Source organism: Diachasma alloeum, unplaced genomic scaffold (genome assembly GCF_001412515.2).
Source record: "Diachasma alloeum isolate Michigan unplaced genomic scaffold, Dall2.0 Dall_scaffold_00343, whole genome shotgun sequence".
Classification (NCBI taxonomy): domain Eukaryota; kingdom Metazoa; phylum Arthropoda; class Insecta; order Hymenoptera; family Braconidae; genus Diachasma; species Diachasma alloeum.
Genome location: NW_021680482.1, coordinates 642,493 through 662,309, shown reverse-complemented (window position 1 = coordinate 662,309; position 19,817 = coordinate 642,493). Strand labels below are relative to the sequence as shown.

Sequence of the window (19,817 nt, the reverse complement as noted above, 5' to 3'; positions counted from 1 at the left end):
TTATTTAATTATTATTATTGTTCCTTCTGTAGCAATACTTTATTACAAGGTTTTGGTACATAAATATACATATGAACTTAGTTTATTTCGCATACACCTGGGTATCAACAAGTGTAACTTTATTATCGCTTAAATTCTCGTTAATTCACTAGAAAACGAATAATTATCCTCAATTACGAATCAATCGCCTTCATTATATTCCTTTGAACCCTCGGCGAAAGAAATAAATGTGCAAATAATCGGAATCATCTAAATTGACTGATTTAACACGAGGCCAGATCTTTGGTGATGAATTCAGTTATTCATGCTCATATCACACGATTTTTCTCGTTAGTTATGGATTTGAACTGTTTAATTATTGTGCTTGAGAATTAATGTCTAGTTATTATTGTGGCTATGCACTAGGAATAAATTGCACATTGAAAAATTATTAAATTACGAAAGGAAAAATGATAATACAACATAAAGAAAATATTAAAATCCTGACAATTCATGAGGATTATCCCCTTCTTTTCAATCGAGTCTATCTATTAAATAAAATAAAACTCTGATTTGTTATTCATTCGTTGAACATAATTATGCGCATGAAACAATGCATTCAAAGAGACTTAAATAACTTCAGATAATTAGTGGAAAAATTAAAAGAATGGAATTGGAATCGAGCGTTATGGTTCTAAGTACATTAAGCCATGTGATAATTAATAAGCTTTCTATGCGGAATTTTTCTTGATGAAATTGTAAACGGGTAAAATTTACAAAGTTGAATTCAGGAGAAGAAGAGGCTCTACGTCGAGAGATCTTTTGCCATAAAATATTGACGAAATAACTTTTGCGAAAACAATTCTGCGACACGAAGAACATGAACTTCGATAAGATGACTTCAATAATTAGTTGATTGCGTAATTTTGTTTATTGGATATAATAATTGAATGGTGAAAAGATTAGATACGTGTTTTTATTTTTTTTTTAATAGCGAGAAATGAAGAAGCAGACGTTTTCAACGCCATGACTTTTACTAATTTTTCATTATTCGCTGAAATTAAAAAATATTTAGTATTTTGCATCCACTTTTTAGATCCAATGGATTGGAATTGAACTAAAAATACCTCACGGATTTATCATTTCATGTTAAAAATCTATTGAATATCCAATGGATCGAATTTGGAATAAATCGCTGGATAACGACCACACTTGCTTGAATTTTCATCATTTTCAAGCATTCCTATTGTCATATCAAATGGAAATTTAATTAGTCATACCAACTGGGTTGTTGCACGATTTTTCCCATCGAATAAAATGAAGAATTACGAAAATTGGAGGTATAAAATTCCTAACGTTTTCTTTAACTGTGAAAATCATAAAAAAATGAAAAAGTTCACAAATTAGAAACTCATCGATCTTGCATAATTCATCAAAAAATATCGGTTGCATGCAACCCCCAATCGTTGATAATTCCCCAGATCGTGAAAGTTCTAAAGAAAAAGCCTTTTCCAACCTAAGTAATTTCACCCAAGTTAATCTGGTAAAAGACCTCAAGCCGTCCTCTAAGAAAAAAAAACTTGAACCCCCAAAATTAGTTAGAACCCAACTACGAGGATACCTCGGGCACTTCCTCTTTGACAACAGTCTGTGGTAAATTTGAATTATTAACAAGTGGCACTCCCTTACCGCTCTGGAGACTCGAGTGGCTCGAGGACCTGCTGTGGCTTTGGCTGCCAGCCCCCACGGGTGTCTGAATAAGTGGCTGTGGTGGTGTTCTAGCGCCTGAATTATTACTCGTTGAATTTGGCTGCAGTTGCATGTGGTACTTGTAGATATTCTCAGTGGATTCAACGACCCCCGCCTGAAGATTGAGACTCCTACCACGAACCCCAGCTTCCTTAGAAGGTGGACTCCACCAGTTGACGAAGGTCCCAACGACTGGCACATGCCTCAGAATGCCCTCCTGCCAGAGTTTCTCCGCATTCTCCCTCTCCAGATCAGTTTGTGCCGCCTCAATCCCCCTTTTAACGACCTCTGACATAGTGTCAAGCAGCTTCGAGCTGGCCTCGACTTCCTGGCCAACCTGAAGGACGAGGGAAAGCAGTTCAGCGACATCAGTGTCCTGCGTAACCATTCCAAATCTGACGCAAGCCAGACCATCAGCTCCCTCTCCCAACGAGAATGCAGCATCAGTGCTCCTCAGTGCCTCCACCAGCTGCATATTCAACCTGTTCAACTCCTCCTTAGTCTGCTCAGTCATTATCTGAATCCACGTGGGAGGGGCATAACGAACTCCCCCCAGACCAGCCCACCCTGGCATCTCCACAAGGTGCAGTGAATCATTCTGCGCAACGAGTCTCATAAAAGTCTCCTTATGCTCAACAGTGGCATTCAGTATCTCGATCTGCTGCTCGAGACACGCAATAACGTTGTCCATGTCCTCTGAGCTTGGGACAGGCCCAATGTTCTCCAGACAACATATCCTGATGGCCACTCCATACTGCTCGATCTCACAGAGCTCTATTGGCACGTTCTCGATGTCTCGCTGGAGGATCTGACCGAGCCACGAGTTCAGTTTGTCGTAGTAAGGGGGGATTCTCTCTGGCAGTGAATGGTATTCTCCCTCCAGGGGGGTGGGAAGTGTCGTGGGGACGTACTGGAACACCAGGGCACTCGAGATCACCTCGAACAATTGTGGACTGTTCACAGGATTAGTCGTCAAGTCGTTGATCGTCCATCTTCCATTCTCCTGGCTTCCCTCAGCTCCACCAGGTATTTGACTCAGGAATTTAATGTTCTCCAATTTTTTAATTCTGTTGTAGAGGTCCTCGATGACCTGGAAGCACTTCTTGAAGCGGTTCTGGATGCCCTCGCGTCCCAGGACTTGGAGGGCTGCCCAGAGGGGCAGAGTTGGGAGTCTTCTGGAGAGGGACTCCACCATCAGACCTGATACTAAGGAGAGGGTTGTGTCGCGGGAGGTGGGCTTTCCGCCTTTGGTGTCGGTTAGTCTGTAGAGGGTGACCACTGGGAGCGAGGGAATTCCCAGCCACACTCCCAGGGGGAGGGTTATACTGTCGGCGAGCTTCGAGGGGAGGTCTTTGGGGGAAGTGTTAAAGGCCAGGGCAGCCAGGGAGTGCCCTCGGAGGTGCAACCACACGTTGTATTTGTCGCAGATCTCGCGGAGACGGGTCACGTTGTCGCAGTGGCCTGTTATCGCTGAACCCACTTCACCCAGGACCAGGAGGGGGGTTACGTTGCTCGATTGACTGTCCTCGGAGAGCCTTCTTTCGAGGGCCGCCACGTCCATCACTTGGCGAGAACCGAACATCGTGGTTTGGGGGATCGGGCGGACGCAGTGGAGAGGCAGCGACAGCTGAAAATTACTGGGGTTCAGTGACTGTTGAATGGGGATTTTTGGTCGGGGGTTTGGGACCAGTGGCTCAGTGGCTCACTGGAGGAGAGGTCAAGTAGAAATTATTGGGAAGGCTCGGTTCGTGGAGAGGGGAATGTCCTGGATTTTAAGGATATTCAAGTACTTTAGAATTTTTGGTTGAACACTTTGTATGTAGACCAACATTTTGCTATGATTTTGTTGTTTAGAATTTGAAGGGCTGACTGTGATCCTTGATTTTGAATATTCTGAAAATTTTATGAATGAAAGATTTATTTTTCGTGGAGAATTCGCTGAATAATTCAGTTGCGAAGCGATAAAACGGTTTGAAGTAGTATATCCGAGCTCGACGTGAGTCGTTGAGTGCAACGAGGATAAACAAGTTTAAAATGGCTCATAGGAATTCTAACTGTGACAAGTGTGAAAAATTCATCCATCAAATTTTCTTAAATGATAATCGCTCGTTTGACTAGAGCAACCCTGTGCATTCAGGGTGTCCAGAAACATAAAGTATTTATAACAAAATTTTTATATTGACACTAGTTTTCATATTAAACATAGAATTTAGATTTTTTTCCGATTTTTCAAGATTTTTTTCTACATTTTAATTTTCTCGCTAATCTCGAAAAAATTTGCTCATAAGAGTCGATATTTTTTTTGTACGTCTAAATTAATTGTTATCAATAATATTAGACTGCCAATTGAGCACAGACTCAGCCAAAAGATTTTGATTCATATTAACTTCCATTTAGAATTTATTTCAGATTTTAATCTACAAAAGTTAAGTTATATATACTACTGATAAGTCGATTTTGGCTATTGGTAAGTTTTCAATGAATATCTCAGAATCTACGACGGATAGCAAAATTTTTGTCATAACTTTTTTTGTAGAACAAATTAAGATCTACGAAAAAGGTCACTACGAAATTTTTTCTATCTCCCTTAGATTCGAAGATATTCCTCAAAAACTGAGAGCTAGTTCAACTTGAACCATTGTACCGCTTTGCTACCGACTTGGTAAACTACAATCTTCAAAGATTTATACCCCAGGCTGTTTTATACATAATTTATAAGATAACACTCAACAACAAACAAAAATCAAGTTAAAGTTTGAATAAGCCTTTACCACGTGCTATAAATCAAATAAACCCCTTCATTCAATTCAAATAAAGTTTACTCAAGTCAACTAAGCCATTTTTCCGGACGCATCCATAATTCAGAAATACCCCTCACCTGTCTGCATAAATGTTGCACAACTCCCAGCGGTGCAGCCACAGAGCTGTAGATAAGAGGTGGAGCAGCAGACAGGGCTGTAAACCCATCCTCCATGTACCTCGGATACTTCCTGTGCAACGCCAGTCTCGTAACTCTGACAAGCCCCTCAAGATGATCCTCGTGGAAGGACGACGCGCAGTCGACGAACCTGAATATGTGACTCAACCACCTCGTGGTTTCTGCGGCCAGCCGAGCAGCTAGTCTCTGTGCATGGGCTCTGGGGAGGGCAACAGCGTACGCTGAAACTGAATGTGTGACGAGAGACAGCTTTGCTGCTTCTGTCAGGGGTGGCAGGTTCGTCAGCTGAGCTGGTGGAGGGTCCTGGGGGTCGCCCTCCAAGCTCTGAGGTGCATCCTCGTGGATCACTAAGTCCTAAGGGGCAGGAAACCATGATCGTAACGTTTTTTATATATATGCAAAAAACTATAGGGTAAATTAAATGTTGCTTAGTGTATTTAAGCTACTTTTGGGATGCTTTACCCTTCTAAGGGAATTACTGGGCTAAATAATACTTGACAATTTCGACACACAAAGTCAACATATGTGAATTCAACGCATTATGATTTATGTCAACGACATCACGAATTATTGTCGATTATTCAATGCTCAAGTTCATTATCAGTCATTTTGAATTACTGTTTCATAGATTTTGATTTGAATATGCAGTATTCAAGTGCTTATTGATTTATTTTTAATTCAGAAGCTTGTTTAACAACTAAAAAAGATGGATCATCCCCAGGTAAGGATGCAATATTTCTCGTCAAAATAAAACACATCGAAAAAAGGATAAATTAATCCCTTCATCCTAATGACTTCAAGCCTAGACGAAACAGGGGATCAAATACACTAAGCAAGCTTCACTTTAACACTCATCGTTTCCCAGGGGAAGAGTTAAAATGAGGAATTCGATAATAGAATATTTTTTTCCTTTTATTACTGGTTGTTCAAGTTAAGAAGCAAGTTGTAAGTATTTTTATTGTCTCACGAGGTGTAAATAACTCTAGAAAGGTCGAGTAAAATTATAATTCAAATATTCACACCGAAAAAATGATGAATCGACCCTTCATCCTAATGATTTTATTCCCTACATGAAATAAGGGATAAAATGTAGAAATTAAGCTTCAGTTTACACCCATCGTTCCTTCGAGGAAGAGTTAAAATGAGCAAATAACTCATTCAACTCTGTTAGGAATAACTCAAGATCCACAGATTGAAAATCGGCATTCTTTACATTTTGCAGATATTTTTTCAGGCTTTAAAATGACACCTGATTGATCCCCATCTCACCATTTGGCCAGGAGATATGATACAAGAAGCTCCATTTTTACAGTTAAAAAATTCGGAAAATCACCTGGATGAGCTGCAGAATAGTCTCAGGACTCTTCGACTGTGTCAAGAACCCCAGATGACTGTCCCAAGTCATGCCACCACCATCAGCAGCTCTCTCCACAGCATCCTCGAGCCTCGATATAACTTCTCTCGCTTCAAACCCAACGATACCAACGTCATTCTCATTTGGCACTGGAACGTGACTGTTCACCTGTCAAAATGTCAATCACACTTGCAACCTCCAATGTTCTGGCACTTAACCATCGAGCACTACCTCGTAATCTGGGGGTTTGGCTATTCTCAGTGGGAGGGTAATTGTTTCTGGGGCTTTACCAACCTCGTTCAGGCTTTTCTCGTCGGCATTCATCCTGGAATTGTCGTTTGGCTCAGCATCTTCGGCCATCGTGGCAGTAGACATCAGCAGGACACGCACTTGGACCGCCTACGACTGTCGATTGGGTATTGGTGAGTTAGTCGTGGCTGTCGTGGCGCTCCTTGGGTTCGTTCTCATTTCACAGCCAATTTACGAGCCATCGGTGGTCACGTGATTCGAGGTTTGAATCTCCCGCCGGGTTCGAACGGAAGTGGAGATGGTGGAGGTCGTCATCGCAGTCAATTTGTTGACAAAATTTGGTCGAGGGTTTTAGAGATCAATTGTTTAATTAGTAATATTTTTATGGCGGCGGGGAAGGGGGGATTTTTGGCGGAGAGTTTAGGTTTCAAGATGGCGGATCACAACAAAGCATTCGATGTTGTTGAGCGGATCGTAGAATCTTTCGGGAGAGTTTTGCCGGTTTTTAGGGGCTTCTTAAGGGTATATTTAGTGGGATTGGGGTCATTGTGGTGAGTATTGCATGTTTTTCATGGAATTGAAAAAAGTTCTGACGGATTTCGTAGGGAAATGAGGGAAATGTTTGTGTTTTTGGGAGAATCATCATTTCCTTTGTCTCGGTTCTGTCCCGTTCTGTATGAATGGGGATTTTTCGATTTTTTTTTATTATTTTGAAGGCTTTAAGATTTTCTTTGGGGGGGGGGGATACTCGACAACAACAGTAGTGTTTTGATTTCTCTTCAAGATGGTGGATGATAACAAAGGATTTGGTGTTGTTGAGAGGATCGTCGAATCTTTCGGAAGAGTTTAGGAGCTTTTTAGGAGGATTTTTATTGGGATTGGGGTTATTGTGATGAGTATTGCATGTTTTTCATGGAGTTGAAAGAAGTTCTGATGAATTTCGTAGGGAAATGAGGGAAATGTTTGTTTTTTTGGGGGAATGATCATTTCCTTTGTCTCAGCCCTGTCTCGTTCTGTATGAATGGGGATTTTTCGCTTTTTTTTTTCCTTATTTTGAAGGCTTTCAGATTTTCTTTTTTTTGGCGGGGGGGGGGGGGAGTCGACAACAACAGTAGTGTTTTGATNGGGGGGGGGGGGGGAGTAGTCGACAACAACAGTAGTGTTTTGATTTCTCTTCAAGATGGTGGATGATAACAAAGAATTCGGTGTTGTTAAGTGGATCGTCGACCTTTTCGGGAGAATTTTGCCAGTTTTTAGGGGCTTTTTAGAGGGATTTTTACTGAGACTGGGGTCATTGTGGCGAGTATTGCATGTTTTTCATGGAGTTGAAAGAAGTTCTGATGAATTTCGTAGGGAAATGAGGGAAATGTTTGTGTTTTGTCCTGCTTCGTTCTGTGTGAATGAGGATTTTTCGCAGTTTTTTTGTTTATTTTAAAGGCTTCAAGATTTTTATTTGGGGGGGTGGGGGAATGTCAACAATAGTTTTGTTATGATGCCTCTTCCAGATGCCAGATATTAATCTAGACTGATATTCGTATTCAACGAATTAATATTTTGAGAAAATTATTTACTAGTGTACTGTCTACATATCACTTATCAATTGATTCTATGTGTCTAGTTTATTGTCTAGATTTAATTTGAGAAGTAGAAGTTGAGGGTCCACGATCTTCCATATATCCACGGTATATCCACGGTAGATACTGCCTTTCGCGTTCCTCGGAAGGGTTTAACCGACTTTTCAGGATTTTCTAGGGGGAATAATTAAATTGGGGCCATCATGAGGGAAATTCTAAATTGTTAATGGATTTCCGGGAAAATTGCGCATTTTTTTCGAGTATTCTTCACGGTTGATTATGAAAGAAGATTATTTAGAACAATCGACCATTTCTTATGAAAAAAAATGACAGCAATTAATAACTCTTTCGTTCGGGTCGTGGAGTTCTTCAGTGTCGCCTGATATCTGTATTGATTCATGAGTTTTTACATTTTCTTTTGTATGTGGAATACAGTGGTTATGTTTGCCAGGGTCATTTAATTAACAATCAAGTGAAGAATCAAAAATTCTAATAAATCCAAGTGAATTTTTTCCTTTTTTTCATAAATTGAAGTGCAGTTCTCTGTGTGGACATGGGGGTTCCCCCGATTATTCACTTCGTTTAAAATTAGTGCCATGTGTGATGTGTCGAAAAATAGTGTAATAAAGACTAATTAGTTCGCAGGAGTGATGATTTAAACCGAGAAATCGATTGAAAAGTGATTTTAAAAAACAATAAATTTATTGGCGTAGATTTTATCCTTTGTTACGACCTCTAAAATTTTTCATGAGGTGAATTATTCATAGAATATGAATATTTGAGTGTCGTGTAAAGTGTTTTAATAAGTGCCAGTGTCCACAGGATTACTTCAGCAGAAATAATTCATGATGAGGGATCTCCAGGAGGAGGAGGAGGAGGAGAGCTGCATAAGGTAAGAGATACATATTGACTCAAAAAATTTGCATGTAATTGATTTAATAACGATAAATGCCAGTCGTAAACTTTATTAAATCTCCAAGTAATTAAATCAGAACGAAACTCTTTTCTCATAAATTCAACGCATAAAACGAACAACGATGTGAATTCAGTATTTTTCTACCAAAAAATCCAATAGTAATAAATTTCATTTACTATCGAACAAATTATTTGTACAAATAAAAAATGATTAATTGATTCATAAGTAAAGTAGGAAATGAAAACGAAAAAATGATAATGAATTATTCTCGTGGGTGGTTTACTTCGGAGTGAAGTAGATGTCTCTTATGAGCATCGAGGTGATTGAAGGCACTTGCTTTTGATCGTTAGCCGTGGGGTAGAGATCATTGTAGGACGCGAAATCGGTGGCAATTCGTCTTGAGCAAATCGTGAGGATTTTTTGTAAATGAGTCGTTTGGTGATGCTCGTCTATTGCATCACAGAGACACTGGATGAACCAGGTGCCACAATCGGGATTTCTCCAAGAGTAGTGGCCTATGAGAAATCATAATTCGGGAAATTAATTGATTAATTGAGTCAGAATAATTAAAGAGGCTATTCGAATATTACGTCACACGTTTTTTTAATATTTCGAAAACGCAAGCATTAAAAAAAATTGATTGATCACTTTAAAAAAATCATAATCGTAGTAAAAAAAGTCATAATTATAAAAATTAATTGATGAATTGAGTCAGAACAATTGAAGGGGCTATTCAAATATTATGTCACACATTTTTTAGACATTTCGAAAATGCGAATATTAAAAAAATTGATAGATCACTTTAAAAAAATCATAATCGTAATAAAAAAAGTCATAGTTCGAAAAATTAATTGATGAGTTGAGTCAGAACAATGAAAGGGGCGATTCACATGTTAAATCGCACGTTTTTTAGACATTTCGAAAACGCAAGCATTAAAAAAAATTGATTGATCACTTTAGAACAATTATAATCGTAATAAAAAAGTCTTAACTAGAAAAATTAATTGATGAGTTGAGTCAGAACAATTAAAGGGGCTATTCAAATATTACATCACTCGTTTTTTAGGCATTTCAAAAATGCTACCATTAGAAAAAATTGATTGATAACTAGAGCCAAAGATTAACTAAAAATAAGAGTGAATCCGATTTTTCCCATCCTACCTTGAACTGTGCTGTGAGCAATAAGAAAATCAGCATGGGTAGGCAATGTATAAGAAGTGGTAGCGGAATCTACTTCAGTCCTGCATGGAGCTAATCGGGAATGCTTCAATTCAACGCCTGCGTCCAATAATTTTCCCCTGCATGCCTCATTATTTCATATGAAAAATTAAAAATCAGGAACATTAGGAATTCGATGCTCGTAACGATAAAACAGCTTGTTGTTTTGTTCTTCAGAACAAAGCTGAATCAACAAATTTTTTAGGTCTAGCTTATCTCGAACATTTGGGTAAACTACAAGATCTCAATTTTTTCATTCAAATTGTTTTATCTCGGGAAACGTGAAATTCAATAATAAAACGAGAATGCGAACAAAAGAGTTGAAAATCTGTTGCATTACACTGAAATTTTAGTTGTAGTGTGGGGGATTTTTTCGTGGCATCATGAAGCACTGGTGAATATTTCGAAACATATGTGTTCGAATGTGACAGCTGTTGGCCTCGAATTATCATTTACGTAAAGTTTTCCATTTCTTTACGAATAATTTTATGGAAAGACCCAGCAAATTCGCTGGAAATTTCTATGCCAGAGTTGGAAATTCCTGTTAAACTTTCCCTTAGTTTTTAACTGATTCAATTGAAAAAGCTTAATTGCACTTTGTTTTCAATAGAAATGTTCAATGGAAAATATTCTACAAAAAAAATCAATGGAATTTAATTTTTCTATGCAACTTATTCTATTGAGATATTCTGTATAAAATTCTCCGGCTCAAATTTTTTGTTTTTCCAATTGTTTTTTCTTATGAAAGGAGAAGAAAAATGGAGCGGAGAAAATTTAGAAAATCCAGGGTGAGGAATTCCTATGGAAAATATCTCAATAGTAAAAGTTGTACGAAAGAATGAAATCCAAATGAATTTTTCTCTAAAAAAACGTACAGTGAACTTTCGAAATTCTTCAATAGAATCGTCCACAAATTAATAGCAAAAAACACTAATAATATTAATAATTTTCAATAGAAGTTCAATGGAAATGAGAATTTGTTATTTTATTTTATTATTTGCCATGTATACTCTACTCGGGTTTTTACAAGTTCCCTAATTTGCGGTTATCATGGGCCGACTTCCTCTCCAACCGTGTCGCATTGTACCCCAGGAGCTGTACGCCGTGCACAAACTTCTCCTGGTGACCAAGGGAAATCATGGAAAACCTTGGTCGACACGGACGTCCATCGACCGAGCATCATCGAGGAATGTTTTTCTACCACTTCTCCGATGATTCTCGGTATCTAGACTACCGTTCGACGGTTTCCGAAGGATTAAAAAATGCCTGCCCCAAGCCGGACTCGAACCCGCGCCTCACGGTTCCCGCCATCCGGCCGAGCGATTTAACCACTTCGGCCACCGTCGTCGGCATGAGAATTTGTTATAGTTAAAAAAAAATTCTTATGCGAGTTACAATGATCGACAATCAAGTACTAACAAGCACGAGTTTCTGAATTATCCCTGTTCAACATAATCTCAGCCACGCGAGTACATCCGCAACTCTTCAGATTTAAATGCAAAATTCAACATGCCTTAGTTTTACCAAAAATATCGATATATTTTCCATAATTCTGTCCGGTATTTATGCTCATCTGTTTTACCTGAAAGAAGAAGAGCTTTGGTTTTCCTGCCAGAGTTGGACATTTGTCAGCAGTGAAGGGCTTCCACAATTTCTCCGCGTTATACGCCACATCCTTAGCGAAAATCAGGTCTGGCTCTAGTCCATGGGTCAGCATGAATATACAAATGCAATCGTTGTCAGAATGATCTTCGGCACTCACTAAGGATAAACGCGATGTTGAAAAAAGCTCATCCAAAAATTCAAAGATATTTAAGTATCTGTCTGTAAAATGTCTCTTGAATAACGCTAATTCACTAGTTTCTCCAAATTATTTTAACGCAGAAAAGATACTTGGATTTCCTTAAAGAAATATTTCTTAATTAGACTCACATTCGTTAATTTTCTCAATAACTTTGGAGTGTTCTAAATTCTCCAAGATTTCCACCTCGAACCCCAGATTACTGAACGTTTTGTCAATCCTCTTCGCGTCGAGTACAGAACCCTCCCTGAAGGGAAATCCAGTGTCGAAGACGTCGTGATTGAAGACGATGCATTTCCCTCGATACTTGTGGCTCATATTGTATTCATTCGCGTCTTTGTGGACTGTCATCGTTGCGGAGACGCCACTTGCGCCACTGGCCATAATTAATAGACCATTATTTTCCACACAGAGTGAACTGTTCATGTTTCGAACGAATGAGATTTGTCCAGCACCAGTGACCGAACGAATTAAATTGATGCTAACTTAAATTCAATAGCGAAATGGTGAAACGGTTCAAGTCGATTTTGAGTTTTCAATAAATATCTCGGAATCTAAGGCGGATAACAAAATTTTTGTTGGAACCTTTTTTGTAGAGCACATTGAGAGCTACAAAAAAAGTTATAACGAAAATTTCGCTATCTCCCTTAGATTCGGAGATATTTCAGCAAATTTCTCATAGGCTTTCGTTGAATTGACGAACTTGATATTGGTTTGCATTTGCCGAAATTGACGATTCGTCTCGAAGTAAAAACGATTAATTGTTGATTCATTACCTGAGCTGTGACAAATCTGCGGCCTCCTGTGAGCACGAGTGTAACGATGACAGTCCAGCATCCAGAAGATCCGAAGTCTTCTTCTGGGTCAACCAGTCCGGTTTAAAAACAGCAACCGACTCTGGTGTATCCTGCTCCGGTGATTCCAAAAACTGATTCACCAATTTTTGTTCATTCATTTAATTTCATCATTTCATTTTTGTAAAAATACCTCAGAGAACATAAATTAAGAATAATTCTAAATGGGAATAAAGTCAAATGGATCTTTTTGAAGAGTCAATATCTCCCATTTGAATGATACAGCTTCAATGAATCAGGTATCGTTTTGATGCTTTAAGAAATATATCCAGAATGTAAAAAAAAACTGAATTTCACTTTGCCGATGTCGAGTTTTTAATATTAAAAATGATGCATTTATTGGGTTGTTCCATGAGATTTGAAAATGTTGGATGCATATTATTGAATTATTTCGAAAAATTATTACAACTAAAAAGTTGCAACAAATTGAAGAAGTCTCTACATTATGAAGGCATCATGCAGATATTTTCAATTAACGATAACTAACTATTTGTTCATTATTTATCGAGATAAATTATTCATTCAAAATCCCAATTAAAGTAACAGCTGCATTCGCATTTTCAATTCTATGGATTTCAATTCAACTTGAGATAAAATCCTTTTTGAAATTTCTGAATTACTTGGAAATTCAATTAAAAATTATGATTACTTGGAACAAAATTGAGTTTTTCATCTTAGTCGAATTATTATTTTAACGACAGCTTGAATCCTTCCACTCATTCTGAAAATTCAGTAGCGGTAAGACGATTCAACCCTTAGCCGAGTTTTCGAAAAATATCTCCGAATTCAAGGAGGATAACGAAATTATCACAATAACCTTTTTTGTAGAGCGAATTGAAAGCTATAAAAAAGGTGGTGACAAAAATTTTGCTATCTCCCTTAGATTTCGAGGTATTCATTGAAAACTGGCCAATCCTCAAAATCGACTTGAACCGTTTTACCGCTTCGTTACTGAATTCATCACATCACATACGCTGAAATGTTCAATAGTTTCCACCAATCGCCGAATTTTTATAATTGTCAGTAGTTTTCATTGTCATTAGACTCGACAATTGCAATTTCTGGACTCGAAAATTGTAGTTTCTGTTGAAAATTTCAGTTATTCAGTTGAAATTCGATAAGTAATTTTCTAAGACCGTAACTTCAAGATGAATTTTCCAACAATGCACTACAATTTACCACTTCATTATCAGTCTCCGTAGTCCTTGGGGTGCAGTACCCCGAGGGCACCTCTTCGCCTGGCTCCCCAATACTGTCAATGACGTCACTAACCCGCCTGACCCTTTTGAGCCCAATCCCCGTTTCGCCCTCGTCGCTAGTCCCCTCGTCGAGCATCACCTGGAAAAGATTCCCCGGTGTTTCACCACTTTGTACGATTAATCGTGAAAGAATGACAAATTTCTTGCGTCACTCATCCTTTGTTCAACAATCACTTTCTCGCGACCTTGATTTTTATTATAATCCAACCTTCATAATGACAACTGTTGTGATGACATCATACCGTTCGTCCTGATAACGGATATCATCGGACAATCTTATCACACGCCTAGGATTTTTGCACATCAATTATTAGTCAGTAAAATCGATTGAAAAATAGCTGTAATACCTCACAGAATTTTCGCTTAGGCATTTTCAACTGCGCAATTGATCCATCGAGAAACTAAATATTTCTTCTGTTTCACATGTAATTGACCTCGAACAGACGGAAGAGGTGACTGACCTCTTCCTCCCGCGGTTCCACTCGCGGCGAGATGATAGTGTTTTTTTTTATTTCTCGATTCTCCAGGCAAAATAATTCGTATTGTTGTATATTAGAAAATATAATTCGAATTGTTATATAGTAGAAATTATATCAAGTCCGCAAAGACTCTCGTCCTTTCCTCAAGAACACGAAATCACCTACTGACCGATTTGATTATTACCGGGGATTTGTGAGGTACTGTGTTTATGTGTTTGTTAGTTTCCAGGAATATTCTTCATCGCAGAAAGTTTTCGTATGAATTTCTCGCGTCTCGGTAATAAACACTTAATGACGGAAGTCGGTTTAAAGTAGTATAAACGTAACTTGAATTATGAAGATTAAAATTTTGTATAAATTCTAAATGAAAGTTGATGTGAATAAAAATAATTTGCTTGAGTTTGTGCTTGATCGGCAGTCTAGTATTATTGATAATGCGGGGCGGCGGAAAGTGAAAAATTGAGGTGTGGAGTAAATTTTTCTGGAATTAGAAGGATCACCAGGGTCACGAGGGTCAATGGTCTCATTTTTCCTGGTTCCCCCTAATTATTTCAAAACATTGCAATACTTTTCACTTATTTTGTTTATTAATTAGTATATCAGACTTTGGAGGTGACATTGCAAACAGGCCTCTTCTTCTCTCCCTTCGCGAGATAAATTCATCGAGAATTTTGTCTAGATCTGACTCAATCGGTCATTGAAAAAAAATACAGTTTTGATAAAATTGTAGAGCCCGGTTGCACCAGCTCCGGGTAACGAAAACGTCAGATAGGAAAAAAAGTAAATTTGGGTATTCGATGAATTATTTTACCCGGGAGGGTATCTCAAATTTATCCGTGGAACAAAAAATAAAATTTAATCCCAAGGTTAAATCAGTGTTAATTCAAATGGGGCTACAGGATAAATAAAACTTATTCTTCGGGTCAAATATTGAAAAATTATGACCCCCAGGATAAATTTTACCCGGGGTTTATTTGGATAACAAGGCTTGGTGCAACCGCACGGAGAAATATTTTTGATAAAAATTATCCTACCGTTCTATAAAAGTGTATCGTGAGTCATCGTTTCCTCATTTCTATCCCGAAATTTAGTAAAAATTAATATATGATGATCAAACTTTATTCTACGTTAGAGAAATTTTATCCTGAGGCATAATAAATTTTACCCTAGCGGTGCAGTAATTTTTACTCTACCGGCACGGTATTTTTTATTTTTATCAGGATAAAATTTCTCTAACGTAGAATAAAATTTGATCATCATATATTACTTTTTACTAAATTTCGGGATAGAAATGAGGTAACGATGACTCATATGATACGCTTTTATAGAACTGTAGGATAATTTTTATCAAAAATTTCTCTCCGTGCGGGCCTAAAACAATTATTTTTCTTTCAATTTTTTTGCGAAGTGGAATTCCACACTTCAAAATTTTTTTGGTATGGAGTGACCAATGTTGATAATAATTAATTTAGTCCCTGCTGATAACAATTAATCTAGTGGTGCAAAAATAACACAATCTTACGAGCAAATTAAATTTCTGAGGGGAGAGAAGATTAAAATCTGAAAAAAATCTCGAAGAATAAAAGAAAAATCAGTAAAAAAATTGTAGGCCCACTATGAAAATTATCGTCAGTGTCAAACTTTTGCAATGAATAATTTATTTTTCTGCCGAAATAGCGTGTTTGTCGAAACACCCTAGTCAAACGAGAGACTACTGTTTAAGAAAATAATTGAAGAAAGAATTTGATGTATAAATTTTTGACACTCATTAAAGTTACAATTCATTGGAAAAATTATCAATGATGAATAACTTTTTTTAGCTTTTCGAATTGAATTTTCGTAGTTACACTCAACGACTCAGCCGGAGTTTATTCATGCTACTTTAATTCAATCGAGTGAGACTCAGTCCCCTCGACAACAATAAATTGTCGACAATTATTCGTTTGAAACAATAAGTAGCCTTTTCATTCAATTAGTTTAGTTAACAATGAATCAAAATAACTTACTACAGTTGCAATATTTGCATCCATTGTTTTGAATAAAATCCTCGAAAATATTGAATAACTCAGGATCAATGGGAGTGCCACAACATTTGGTATTGTAATAAGGAGTGAACCAACTGATCACTTTTTTCGAGTCACAATCACTGGGTTTACACTTTGGGTTCGGAGTCACGGATAAAAGACCTGAAGACTGGTCATCACTGGACATTTGACGTTATGGTTAACCCCTTATCGTTCGCCTTATCTCTCGGTTTGACTTAATCAAACCGGATATTCCCTTCTGATTTTTTTGTTGACACTCAGTCCTCTGGTAAAACTTAATTTATACAATTTTCGGAGTGTCTGGGGACAATTAGATGAAGTTAGCTTGATTTGAGACAGGAGTGGACTTGTCGTCGATGAAGGTGGGGGTTTTAAGGGTATTATGGCGGGGTTCATTGCTGGAAAAAAAAGTAGAGAATTCAATGAAAATTGCTGAACAGATTATTTTATCCATTTGAAAGCCGTGTGCAAAATGTCAAGACCCCTACTTAAACAATAATAATAGGAATAATTTTTGAAGTTGCTGCTTATACACGCGGTTGAATGGGGCATCGGTAATTTTAGTGCTTTTCCTACGTTATTGATCTATCGATAACGTAGGAAATTCACAAAAATTACCGATGCCCCATTCAACTGCGGGTGTAAGTAGCAACTTCAAAAATTATTCCCATTATTATTGTTTAAGTAGGGGTTTTGACATTTTGCACACGGCTTTCAAATGGATTGAATAATCGGTTCAGCAATTTTCATTGAATTCTCTGCTTTTTTTTCCAGCTATGGACCCCGTCATAATACCCTTAATAGCTTCAATGTTTTGTTTTGAAAACAGAAAAGAATTTGAAGTGTCACGTGACTTTTAACGAGCCGGATTTACCGCCAATTGAGACATAACCTCGTTTGTATTTCTCTTGAGGCGAAAAGGGAGAAGGAGAAGCTAATTACTGGAGTTTATTTTTTTGTGGGGGGGATAGAGGTTCGTGGGGTGAAGAAATTTCAGAAAAAATTGGGGAAGATGAATTTTTAGCTTTATAATTCAGAAAAGGCGCGTGTTGTTACCAGGATTCCATTGGTTTAGTTTAGAAGTTGAAGAGTTGAGAATCATCATGATGATTAGACAAAAAATTTAAAATAAATAAAGCTCGTCTTGGTAATTTCTATAGGTTTAAATTGTGTAAAATAAAGTAAAGTTGTTATTTGTATGTTCATGTTCGATGCAGCTTATAATTGGATACCAGAATAGTTTTTCTCTACAGTAGAATCAGCTTTTTCATAGAATCAACGCAAAAAACGAATAGAATTTAACGAGAATTTCCTAGAATTTTAATAGAATCCCAATAGAATTTCTAGAGAATTCCAGTAGAAATTTCTGGCGAATTCGCCAAGTTTTTCTATTGAATTTTTTCATGTGATTCCAAGCGCGAGTCTTGATTTCCTTAATTTAATTATTGGAGTTTGTTTCTTATGGAAAGGGATAGGGGGATTAGTGGGGTGAAGAAATTACGTAGAAAATTGATGAAAACATTTTCTTATTCTCCCTTACAAAACTAAAGACAGAATGGAACATTTTTTATAACAATTTTTCACTGGGTCCTTTACGATATCTCGATTACTCCACCGACTCTGGTTATCGCTTCTTTCAATTTGTCAGCTTCCTCTTTCTCTACGTCAGCTTTAACAATCGTCGGAACACTCTCCACGAATTTCTTGGCCTGTAATTTGGGGGTAATAATCATGAGTAATGACTCCATTCTTCAGCAATTGCTTTTCAACTTGTGAAAGGTATTTTGATTGTTACCTGGACGAGATTCATTCCAGGCACGAGAACCTTGATTTCCTTGATTAGTGGAACTTTTTGTTTCTCATCGAAACCTGTCAGCTTCACTGTGAATGATGATTGTTTCTGTTGAGGGGCTGCTTCTTCTTCCTAAAAGCGTTGAGATTGAAATAATTCAATTGTTATGGTTTTAATTGGTTAATGAAAACTATCGGTTGATGATCTAGAGTTTTACCTCTGACTTCAGGCAGCAAAAAATAGAAAAGTAGGATTTTAATTCATTTTTTTGAGGGATTTATTCTCTTTGAATTTTTTACTTCCGCATGGAAGCTTTGTAATCGCTAAAATTAAAGTTTTGGATTTTTTGTTATATCGACCCAGTATGATCCAATGTGGTATGGTGTACCACGGGGGAATTATCAAGTGTCCATTTTACCCAACCCTCCCCATAAGTACCTCTGGCTTAGCCATCATCATTCCACCCATAGGCATTACAGGAGCATCAGGAAGGTTCAGCCTCTTCTTGAGGATATCACTGAGCTCAGCAACCTCCATGAGATTGAGCGCGGTGATATCTTTCACGAGTTTTTCGATTTTATCACTGACAGGCTTGTCAGTCCCCTCGGGTGGAGGGGCAGTGAGTTTCTCAGCTGGAGAAACTGCAGTTTCTGCTGTCTGGCCATAAACAGCACTGAAACAGTTGTAATTAACTACTGATCATCAGAATCAGGTGCAAGGGAGGAGATAGTGAGAGGTTATGTTGAGTATCGTGTGTCCCCCAGGTCTCCCACGAGATAAAGCACTGACTCACCCCTTGTTGAAGTTTCGGAGCTGGTGGAAATTCCTTCGGGCTACTAGTCTCAGTGTGTTCATCATGCTGTTATGTTAATGACGCGGAAATATAAGGGATTTAAGATATTCGCCGGATGCCTCTCCTCGAGTCTCTGTAGTTTCCAAGTATCGCTGAGGAGCTCTGCTAGCGCGTCTGGTGGGGGAAGGGGGAATTATCAAATTCGATAGCTCGTTCAAATGGTATTGACAATTACTTTGCCCCATTTTACCCATTTTTGGAATTATTAATTAATCATGCAGTCATCATTCCTTCGTCGCAGTCCTTCAGTCGAATTTTACAGGGATTTTATCATTTAAACTTTGACGGTATCAATTTAATTCGTAATTTTTAATTGTTGAGAAACGTTTTGAAATCTGAAAATATTTAAAAAGTCTACTTTCTGAGGCAAATTTGTGTCAAAATTACGATCTCCTTTTCTAAATAATTCAGTTGTGAAAATGATTGATTGATAGATAATGATGTATTTTCCTCTGTACGGTTTTACCCTTTTCAAAGTAATGAAAATCATTTTCTCTAAATTATCAAAAAATCCATCTTCAGAATTTTACCATAAATCGATTAGTCTGTGCCAATGAAAATAAATTTCTCAATGTTTAAATAATTTCTCTTATTAATTTATGAGAATGGCATGTTGAAAGAAAATAATTCTTTGCAAAATATACTTTGAGCAATGCTAATTATCGATGATTTTCTTTAAATTTTATCATTCACGCAATTGACTGGAGAAATTGGAAGATTGAATGGTATTAACAATTACCATAGCATTTCCTTCCTC

The 19,817-nt window shown here is 37.6% G+C and overlaps 3 protein-coding genes across 7 annotated transcripts; all 3 read right to left on the bottom strand.

Moving 5' to 3' along the window:
* Positions 1 to 20: 20 nt before the first annotated feature.
* On the bottom strand, positions 21 to 6,422 carry LOC107040806 (pyridoxal-dependent decarboxylase domain-containing protein 1). Its single transcript, XM_015261058.1, has 4 exons — positions 6,315 to 6,422; positions 6,000 to 6,188; positions 4,607 to 5,020; positions 21 to 3,355 (listed from the first exon to the last, which is right to left on the bottom strand). The coding sequence occupies exons 1-4, from the start codon at positions 6,393 to 6,395 to the stop codon at positions 1,589 to 1,591; spliced, it is 2,451 nt and encodes an 816-aa protein (XP_015116544.1). The 5' UTR covers positions 6,396 to 6,422; the 3' UTR covers positions 21 to 1,588.
* Positions 6,423 to 8,767: 2,345 nt separating this feature from the next.
* On the bottom strand, positions 8,768 to 16,717 carry LOC107040774 (caspase-1). 4 transcript variants are annotated; one of them, XM_015261002.2, is made up of 7 exons: positions 16,377 to 16,717; positions 13,812 to 13,970; positions 12,555 to 12,706; positions 11,910 to 12,196; positions 11,560 to 11,738; positions 9,921 to 10,065; positions 8,768 to 9,274 (listed from the first exon to the last, which is right to left on the bottom strand). In XM_015261002.2, the coding sequence occupies exons 1-7, from the start codon at positions 16,398 to 16,400 to the stop codon at positions 9,039 to 9,041; spliced, it is 1,182 nt and encodes a 393-aa protein (XP_015116488.1). In that variant the 5' UTR covers positions 16,401 to 16,717; the 3' UTR covers positions 8,768 to 9,038. The 4 variants fall into 4 exon arrangements, with proteins under 4 accessions (XP_015116488.1, XP_015116487.1, XP_015116485.1 ...); XM_015261001.2 differs by lacking the exon at positions 16,377 to 16,717 and adding an exon at positions 14,239 to 14,521; XM_015260999.2 differs by lacking the exon at positions 16,377 to 16,717 and adding an exon at positions 14,100 to 14,230.
* A 1,207-nt stretch (positions 16,718 to 17,924) lies between these two features.
* LOC107040780 (39S ribosomal protein L12, mitochondrial) lies at positions 17,925 to 19,159 on the bottom strand. 2 transcript variants are annotated; one of them, XM_015261009.1, is made up of 5 exons: positions 19,001 to 19,159; positions 18,646 to 18,880; positions 18,425 to 18,430; positions 18,211 to 18,339; positions 17,925 to 18,124 (listed from the first exon to the last, which is right to left on the bottom strand). In XM_015261009.1, the coding sequence occupies exons 1-5, from the start codon at positions 19,063 to 19,065 to the stop codon at positions 18,008 to 18,010; spliced, it is 552 nt and encodes a 183-aa protein (XP_015116495.1). In that variant the 5' UTR covers positions 19,066 to 19,159; the 3' UTR covers positions 17,925 to 18,007. The 2 variants fall into 2 exon arrangements, with proteins under 2 accessions (XP_015116495.1, XP_015116496.1); XM_015261010.1 differs by lacking the exon at positions 18,425 to 18,430.
* Positions 19,160 to 19,817: the final 658 nt, after the last annotated feature.